General features: G+C 52.6%; 1 protein-coding gene across 1 annotated transcript in view; it reads right to left on the reverse strand.

The window, feature by feature from the left end:
- Positions 1 to 9,097, reverse strand: part of ASTN1 (astrotactin 1) — a gene marked incomplete at its 5' end in the record, with an annotated part of 25,726 nt that overhangs the window by 14,653 nt on the left and 1,976 nt on the right. Inside the window, 6 exon segments of the mRNA XM_010149037.1 lie at positions 1 to 2; positions 4 to 87; positions 291 to 457; positions 1,152 to 1,302; positions 1,673 to 1,810; positions 2,254 to 2,328. The exon segment at positions 1 to 2 is cut by the window's left edge and continues 88 nt beyond it. Coding sequence (XP_010147339.1) covers positions 1 to 2; positions 4 to 87; positions 291 to 457; positions 1,152 to 1,302; positions 1,673 to 1,810; positions 2,254 to 2,328 — 617 coding nt within the window.

The raw sequence follows: 9,097 nt of genomic DNA on the forward strand, positions 1-9,097 counted from the left end.
TCCCCACAGTCCCCTCCCTCAGGACACGACTCTGAGATGAGCTGGCATGACCGCCCATCTGTGCCCAGCTTGTAGTCCTCGATGCACCTGGGAAGCCAGCACGGGGTCCACCATCAGCTGTGGCTCCACTAGTGGGGTCTGGGGCCACCAGGCCTTGCCAGCAGGGACACCAGGAGTGGAGGGGACCTCCCTCCCAAGCCACCCAACCCTATGAGCTCAGAGTGGCAGTGGCAAGGTACAGCAGCACCTTGGGGGTGTCCCTGTGGCCAGGGCAGTGATGGGGCACTCACCCACAGAACATGAGGATGTTGTAGAGCAGGGGCTCCTCGGGCAGAGGAACCATCTGCTGCAGGCACAGCTGCTCACAGCCCCCGTTGAAGCCATCCGAGCAGTCCACACCAACATGACGGTCATAGCAGCCTGTGCCATCCTTCATGGGGCTCAGTCCTGTTGGGCACTGGTCGGGGGGGAAGCAAGAGGTGAAGCTCCCAGAAAAGAAATCTGGACCCAGGGATAAGATGATGGGGAGGGTTCCAGCTCTGCTTTCCATTGGAAATTGCAGCCTTGAGCAATGTTTGGGGGTCACAGGATGGAATATCTGCCGCCCATGGTTGCAGATATTCCTCCTGCTTCTTCTGAACCCACAGAGTGCAGACCCGGGAGTGGGACCCCCGTGAGCTGCACACACACACAACCCCAAGGTAATGTGCTGGCATCAACCCCGCTCCCTGGAACCCTGCTCCAGCGATCACCAAAGCAATGCTGCCTTTTCCTAACCCACCAGCTGCCCCAGGCTCACAGCCTCCCCACCCCAATGTTTAGCTCTGGTGGCATCGCAGCAGGACACGCCAGCCCCACAAACCCCACCATTTCGGGACACGCACTTTCCCTGCACAGCAAAGCAGCTGCAGCAGTGACAGGGGACACACGTGAGAGAGGTGGGACCTCACGGATTGCCAGCAGGAAGATGGGCTCTCGCTCCCTCATGTGTGCGTGCAGCAGGGGCAGGGACCAGCCCAAAAACATCTCTTCCCACCGCAAAAGCAACCCCAAAATGTCCATTCTGAGGCAAGGTGCAGACTTTCCGCCTCCTCCCTCCCCTTCCTTGCTCCCACAGACAGAGATTTACAGGTCCCCAGGGGACCACGTACCACACAGCCTGTTGAGTCCAGCTTGCGGTCCGAGATGCAGCGGAAGTTCTTGCTGCAGCCCCCGTTGTCCCGGGAGCAGTCGCGTACAGGACCAAAGGAGTCAAGGAGGACCTCCAGGCTGTCGAAGGAGGAGGAGGTCATCAGCTCTTCCCTGCGAGGAGGAGGAGGCGTTTCACTGGTCCGATGAGACAGCGCGAATGCATGCACGACCGCAGCTGCCGCGTGGGATTTCTGAAGCTCAGGTTTCCCTCAGGCTGATGGAGAACTGAATGGCAGCCAAGCTTTTAGGGGAATACATGGGCTACTGAGATGATGAAACCTACTTCCAAAGGCTCAGCTTTGCAGTCATTAAAGAAGGCAGGTTAATGGACATCGTAATCTACACATGCAAAATGTGAGGCAGGGTCCCGGCTCTCATCAACTGCCACATGCTTTGGGTTCATACTGTCACTCCAGGGAGGCACTGACAATTTACTTACTGAAACACCTCCTAAATGCCCTCACGCTGCCATTGCACCTACCTGACCTCCACTGCGTCCTCCATCACCGTCATGTCAGTCTTGCACTTGGCTGAGGGGTTGATGGCCAGCTCAGCCGGTGGGATTACAAAGCTCTTGCTCAGTGGCAACCACATGCCTTCTCCCAGGGTGTAGGTGAACCTGCCAGGGAGAGCAGCAAAGGCTGGCATGGAGGGAAATGCCAAGCCCAGAGGACTGACCCTACCCAAAACCAAGCCCTAGAACTTCCTCCCTGCCCTGCAGGGATGCCAGCCCGAGCAAAGGCTGGGGTGGCTCTTCTGAATGCACCCAAATGACCCCCAAAAACCACACATAATTTATGTAATTAAAAAAAAAAAAGGCACTCCTTTTTTGGTAGAAATCCTCCTTCAGGGCATAAGCCTTGCTCTCATGAATGGAGAGGCAACTGGCTGCTGGGCTTCCAGCATCCCTTATGGCAACTGTAGGACCTTCCCAGCCATGCTTACGTGTCCCCAGGAGGTGGCACAGGACAGCCGTGCTCAGCTCGGTCAGCTGGGGCACCAGCCTGCCCATCATATTTTTGAGCCCCAAAATGTGCTGACCAGATTGCCTTTACCACTTACCGAAAAATCTTGTCAGATGGCTGCTCACCCAGCACCAAGTCAAAGCCACGCTGGAAGATGGTGTATGGCCATGGCCTGGAAGAGAATCCCAGGAGCATCACACCAGCATCATGCCTCCACAGCAACTCACAGCCCAAAATGCTTTGGAGGATCCCACATCCCCACAGCTTACATGCAGTGGGGTTCTGAGACATGATGACTCAAACCAAGCAAGGATGAAGGGATAAAATAGCCCCACATCCAAGATCTTAATTTTGGGGTTCCTACAATATCAGATCTTCATCCCAGCCCCAAACTGCCAATGGGTCAGTGGTGTACCGCATCCTTTATTTTGGGGTACAGTGCACTCCAGTCCTCCCCACATCTGTGCGCCTCACACTTCTGCATACTTGGCTGCCACCTGCCCAGCTCCCATTTTAGGAATTTGCGTCACAGCTATTGAATTGCAAAAAGAGAGCCAAAATGCAACTGAACCCTCTCTGCAAGGCTTTTGCGAGGGAGCACGTCAGGTGCCGGGCAGCAGCTTCACCACTTGCCTTCTTCCCCTTGGGTTTCATTGTTTCAGGACAGACTTTGAAAAGGGATCTGGAAGACAAACTGGAAGCTTGGAAATGATCAGGAGGCTGGAGAGCTGATGACCCCATCTCCTACATCCCTGCTGCTCTAGATCGCACAGGGTGATGTGCAGCCACGACTCAGTGGTCAGTGCCCTTTGATGGAATGCCTGTGGCCAAGATCCCTGGGGAGGCGCATGCCCGCAGCACAGCCGCGCTGGCAGAGCATCACTCACAGAGCGAGGTTAACAAGGCAGAGCAAAGAGCACAGAGACCCAACTGCAATGGGCTTTGAATCAGGGAACACGAGCCCCACTCCTAAACCCTAAACCTTCAAATCCCCTTTGCAAGAGCTGAGAGCTAGGGAGAGAAAGATTTTCCATCCTGTCACATGACTGCTGTTAAAATTCAGAGTGAGAGCATCGGGTACTGCCAACAAGTCCAGAGATTTTCTCCAGAGGCAATTACAGCTCTCCTGCACAAGCACTTTAATTTCTAATCTGAAGTTATTTCAGCAAGGACAAAAAAAAAAAAAAAAATCCTGATTGCAGGATTACAGCTTGCCGTCTCATTTCCTCGTTGGGATACAATGCTATTTTCCCGTCCAGTTGTCTGGGAGCGGAGGATTACATTCAGCCCGCAGATCGGATTGCCCTGAATGAGGTCAGCTTCGGCTGGAAAATGATGCGCTCCTTGCATCTCGCCGATGCCTTGAATGCTTCATGCCTCCGCCTTCCAGCGCTCCTGCAGATGGGTTTTATTCTTGCTTCTCAGGAGCATGCCGGGCAAGGAACAAAAGCAGAAGCAAGGTATTGTTCCCCATCGACTCAGGTGGAAAAGCAGTTTTGAAGAGCCGCTCTTGGCTTGTGGCGGAGCTCAGCGCCAGGGCAAGCATCGCAGAGGCATAGTGACTGCCGGACCTCTGCCAGATGGTTCAGCTGACAGCCCACGGATGCCAACATGTCTGGGACATGCAGCCAGTGGGCTTGGACCTGCCTGGGAGATGGAAATCAGCACCCAGGACATGTTGCATCCACACAGGTTGCAATTCCCAACTGTGGCTAGAATTCATGTGATGACGGCTTTGAGCTAAGGAAGAGGTTTCCATGCTTCAGGAAGGGACCATGTGGCCTCTCCCCAGCCTGCCCCACTTTGCATCTATTCATGGTCAAAAAAGGCCTGTTAAAAGGATTGTTCAGCCCTTAGCTACGTGCATACCTGGCAGAGGACAAGCAATGCTGCCAGGCAGCACCGAGCCTGCGAGGACATGGTACCTTCTGTGGGTAAGCTCTGAGATGATATCCATACAATATCTCCAGCTCAACGAGAGACGCTTATCTTATCCATCCTCATCTCTGAAGAAGCTCTCCAGGAGCTCAGCACAGGTATTTCCACCCTCAGACCCTTGCTGACTTGCCCCTTCTGCTGCAGAGGACAGGGTGAGATCTCCCCCAGGCACACCTCACCTCCTGCACTGCTGCTTTTTGCCCCTTGTGCCTCTCCCACTGTTTCACCACCTCCTTCCTCTCCTGTGCATGCAAGCGTGTGCCCATGTAGCTGTCTCCCTCCTCACTTTCTGTGATCACTGGAGGCACCTCACTGCTCTAGCTTTTGTTGTTCTTGGCAGGTATTTTGGTTGCATGGTCTTCAAACCCCACACAGGAAAGCAGGACTGATCAGAAGTAGCTCTTTGCCTGATCAGGTTGAATTAAATGAACCAGAAATGACAGCTCTTGGCTCCCTGCAAGCCTTGTCACTCAGGTAGGCACTTGAAACAGTGAAACAGGGGATCACCATCGCAGCTGAGAACCAGCAAACTCCCTACACAGTCAGCAAGTTTCCCCAGCCAGAGTGCTGCCAGTGCATGCCCAAGGCAATCTTCAGGCCTCTTTGATTTTTCCAGCTAGACCATCAGCTACACTTTGCTCCAGATCTGGGCTTGAGTGGAAGCTCTAGAAATACTCGCTAAGGCCTCCAGACTGGTGCTGCTGGTGAGGCTCTGACCCACACCAAAAGGGCCAGGGGGCCAAGGCCAGACTGACTCCACCATCAAGAACTGTGCTCCTGCCAGCCCTGGCTCCCTGCAAAGCTCTTCTAGACAAGGTGGGTGGGATGAGGAATCAAAGCCCGGTGCCTGCAGGATGCGACCACCATGAGATAACCAGAGCAGCGTGTTTGAGAGGAGCTGGCAGGGAGGTCAGAGGAGCTGCAGGAGGGGGTCTTTGCAGAAGGCACTGAGAAGTCACTGCACGTCAGCGTGGCTAAAACGCCACCGGAGAAGGTGGTTGGCAGTTACACCCTGAAATAGGTGACTTCATGCCTGGTTCCCTGAGGCCCTGTGCTCCTGGAGGTTTCCACCCAGTGAGCAGCATGAGGACGGCCATGCTGAACCCCATCATGCCATCAAAGCACCAGCTCCAAGTGCTTGCTGGCACCAAGCATCACGGACAAAAGCACTCATCGCCTCCCCTCGCTGGCAGCTCAGTTCAAGCCCAGTGGAACAGACCAGAAGCATCCCCGCAGCGCCTACACCCCTCCTGCAGCCCCAGAACCCGCTCGCCATGATGACCAACGTGGGCACCCATGAAGACCCAAACCACCCTGACTGTGGGTGAGCAGAGAGCAGGCATGACACGAGCACCAGGCTGACGACTTCTCCCACCAGCAATGCCCATCCTGGCATCTCTCGGACTTTGCTTTGCTTTGCAACGGCTTTTCTCAGACTCCAGCTGCTGATGCCTCACCCCTTCCTACCTCCCCACCCCCTGCCACCCCTTCCAAGCAGCTCTTTATTAAAAATGCTAATGCTGGCACTTTCTCCCCGGGCTGCCCGTAAATCTGCAAGGAGAATGGGGCGGGAGCAGGAGGCGGATGGGTGGTTTGGTGAAAGGATCTGAAAGAAAGAGGAGCTTTTTATCTGGCCGTCCTTCGAGCTCACAAAGCTGAGGCACACAGCAGGGGATGAAGAGAGGCAGGGAGAGGGTGAAAGGGGGGGAGGATAGAAAAAGGGGTGGGGGGAAAAGAGAAAAAGAGGAAAAGAAATACTTTAAGCAGGAAAAAGTGCTGTCCTTGTCACTTCAGCGTGTCCCTGGCTCCTCTGTGGGGTGGGGAGGGGATGGTGCATGGGGATGGGACAGGAGGAGCAGATGCACTGCCATGGAGGAGGATAACTGTGCAAGAGAAGAGGCACTGTGGGGACGAGTGGGGAGCTGGGTAAGCAGGGCACAGGCTGTTCTACTAAGGGTCCTGTGCTGGAAAAAAACAGCTGTAAGGCTGCCAGGTGGAGAAAGGGGTAACTTGTCCTGCATCCGAAGGGGACTGGAGTGGCCTTGACTTGCCAACTGCCGGAAGAGGATGAGAGCACCCAGCCAGATGCGTTCACCAAATTGCCTTAAACTGGCCTAAAATCCTCCAGTGCCAAGGTGAAGCCCATTACAAGTTGAAAGGGCATGTAGATAAAGACCTTTCCTTAAATGCAGACTGTATTAAATCTCATCGGGGTGTCTGAAAACGGCATACAGGGAAGAACAGCACGTGGAGACAGGAAAGCCACAGGCCAACGCATGATGGAGCTAAGGGCTGAGATTAAGCAGTACAAATGTGGGCAGGTAACAGTTTAACTAAAGGCAGAATGAGCTGATCTGACTTTTGGTCAAGTCATACCATGAAGTAACCGTAGAAATTTGGTTTGATGCGCAAAGACAAGGCAGGGTTGGCTGGATTGCTGGATTGCTGGAGTAGGAGCTGAAAAGCAGCTAATTAACAATGCATATCAAAGTAGGAAGACAGACTGTGAACACAAACAGCACCAGCCAGATTTGTTTAAAACAGCTGAAGAGCAGCACAAAAAAAAGCAGCTGGTCAAATGTATCTGCTACACATGATCAAAAAGATCTTATTTTTTGAAAAAAATTATGAAAATGCATTAGGGACTGGATGCATTGGGTAAAAGATGTACCACAGAGGCATGGATCTCAGCATGATACCTGAAATACACATGACACACAAAGCCTTGCTGCCATTGCCAATGAAGTTCAAAGATAAGCTTGCTTTTGTGAGCCAAATTAGATGCTGCTGAGACACAAAGTCAACCCATAATCACTGTAAATAAAAACAAACCAATGGCAAACCAAAGGGCTGACATGAGTTTTCAGATAAAAACAGCACCCTAAGAAAACAAAAGAGGTCATAGCCCGACCAGGTAGCTCCCAATCACACCAAGGGATTCGGCAGGGCCCCCAGGTCCTGCTTTGTTGACCTCCCATTTTAAGAGTTGATGTGGCTTCTTCAGGGACTGCCTCGCTGCTTGGCTTGTGCTACCTGCAGCTGCAGCGCATTGCTCCAATATTGGAGGAATTAGGAGCATATTAGACAATCAACGGTCAGAAATAATTCAGGAACAGTTGATCTCCCTTGGGACAAGAGGAGACCGTAGAGGATTTGCAGACATCTCTTTCAGGCTGAGCCTGCAGGCAACCTTGTTAGGCTAGAGCTGGGAGGGATCCAAGGAGCACAAAAGACAGCATGGCCTGGCAGCTCCACCTCCACCCCAAAAAAACCCATAAACACCAGGTTACAAGTTATTCAGTTAAATGGGCTCTGCCAAGATGGTTCTGCTGGACCAAAGAGAGTTCATCATAGACATGATCCTGTGGAGGCTAAAGGTTCACAGGGGACACCTTGGACAGGTAGAAGAGACCTCCATCATCACAAGCCCTTGCAGGCAGAGCTGCACAAAGCAGCACCCGAACATCAGGAACAGGTCACAGAGCAGAAAAAGTCCTCATTAAACACCAAGCTGGCCTCAGCATCATGATGTTTAGTGTGAACACACTTTCAAGAGCCCCTATAAATTGTGGAAGCTGCAGGCAGGGATGAGTGTGGTTTCAGCTGCTACCATTTTCTGAAACAAAAATCTAACAAGATCAAGGAAGAGAGACAAAATGACCCCAGTTTCAAACAACTAGAAAGGAGCTCTCAGAGGATGGTACTGAAAGAGCCCATCAGAGTCTTCTCAAGAGCCCAGAGAAGGACAGAAGGACTTTGATGGTCCAACCATGGTCTAGAGATGTTATTGCACCTTGGGGAAAAAGGGAACTGCTAGGTTTCTGTGCCGCAAACAGAAAATTGTGTTGCAAATGCTGCATATAATTTGTCATAGCTAACTTTGGTGTATAAGAAGAGACCCAAGATAACATGTATCCTGGCCCAGTATGAACACTGTTGCAGGATGAAAGGCAGAGAGGCTCAAGCATGAGCACGGAGAGGGTTCCCAGGGGTGCATTGGAATGGATCTGGGTCTGAAAAGTGGCCCTAAATCCACTGGAGGAATGGAGTGGGTCCCGAGCACGTTTTCGGTTGGCAGTGCTGAGACTAAAACTGGGTCCAGAGCTGTGAACAGGTCCAGAGGGCTGCAGGAATGTACTTTTCCTTCTTGTCCTGGGCTTCTCTCCTCCTTGTTACCATCTCTATTTTTTTCCGATTCACCCAAAAGCAACTTTTTCTCCACGTTCCCTTTAGACAGTGGAGCAGCTAGCTATGTCAGGAAAAAGCTAGAGAAGAGCAATGTGCATGGGAGGAAAACTGTGAAGCTGCAGACCTACACCCAAGGGCAAAGGAAATGCAGAGGGGAAGGAAGCAAATGCTCTTCCACCTGTGCTTATCCATTTTTACTACCTGCCTCAATGGACTCATTTGCCTTCTTGATTTTTGCAAGGTCCAGCACACTGCTAATATCTCTGACCCAGGCACAGGCTGGCACCAAAGCAATGTGTGGTCATGGATGGTCATGCAGTCGTTCCAACCCACTGTGAGACACTCCTAAACCCAATGCATCCCAAAACAGGCAAGACCCTGGCAGGGGAAATGACCCCTCCCACGCCCCAGTCCCCATCACTCAGTATCTCTAATTAGGTGGGCACAGAGGAGCTGGGGATATTCCTGCCGGACACTTGTTCCCTGGGGACAAACAGGGCAGGGATCTGTATTTCTGCCTGTACGTTCCCACCGCTCGCAGTGGTTTAGGGACCCTGACCACAGCACTCAGTACATCCCCAGCACAGGGCCACATGTCTCATGAGCATCACCCTATTCCCAGCCTGGCTCTGGGCACCACAACAACAGCTGCCCTTATCTTCCACAGCCAGTGTTGTGCACTGGGTTTAATTGCTAAATTGCTTTTAAAATTAAAACAACACAGAGAGGGGGCTGGAGACAGAGCACTGGTGCTCTCCCCAGACCTCAGTTCAAAGCGACGCAGCCAGGCACGGGCAGCCCCGTGGCTGCCACCC

This window comes from Eurypyga helias, unplaced genomic scaffold (assembly GCF_000690775.1).
Source record: "Eurypyga helias isolate BGI_N326 unplaced genomic scaffold, ASM69077v1 scaffold29543, whole genome shotgun sequence".
NCBI classification, from domain to species: Eukaryota; Metazoa; Chordata; class Aves; order Eurypygiformes; family Eurypygidae; genus Eurypyga; species Eurypyga helias.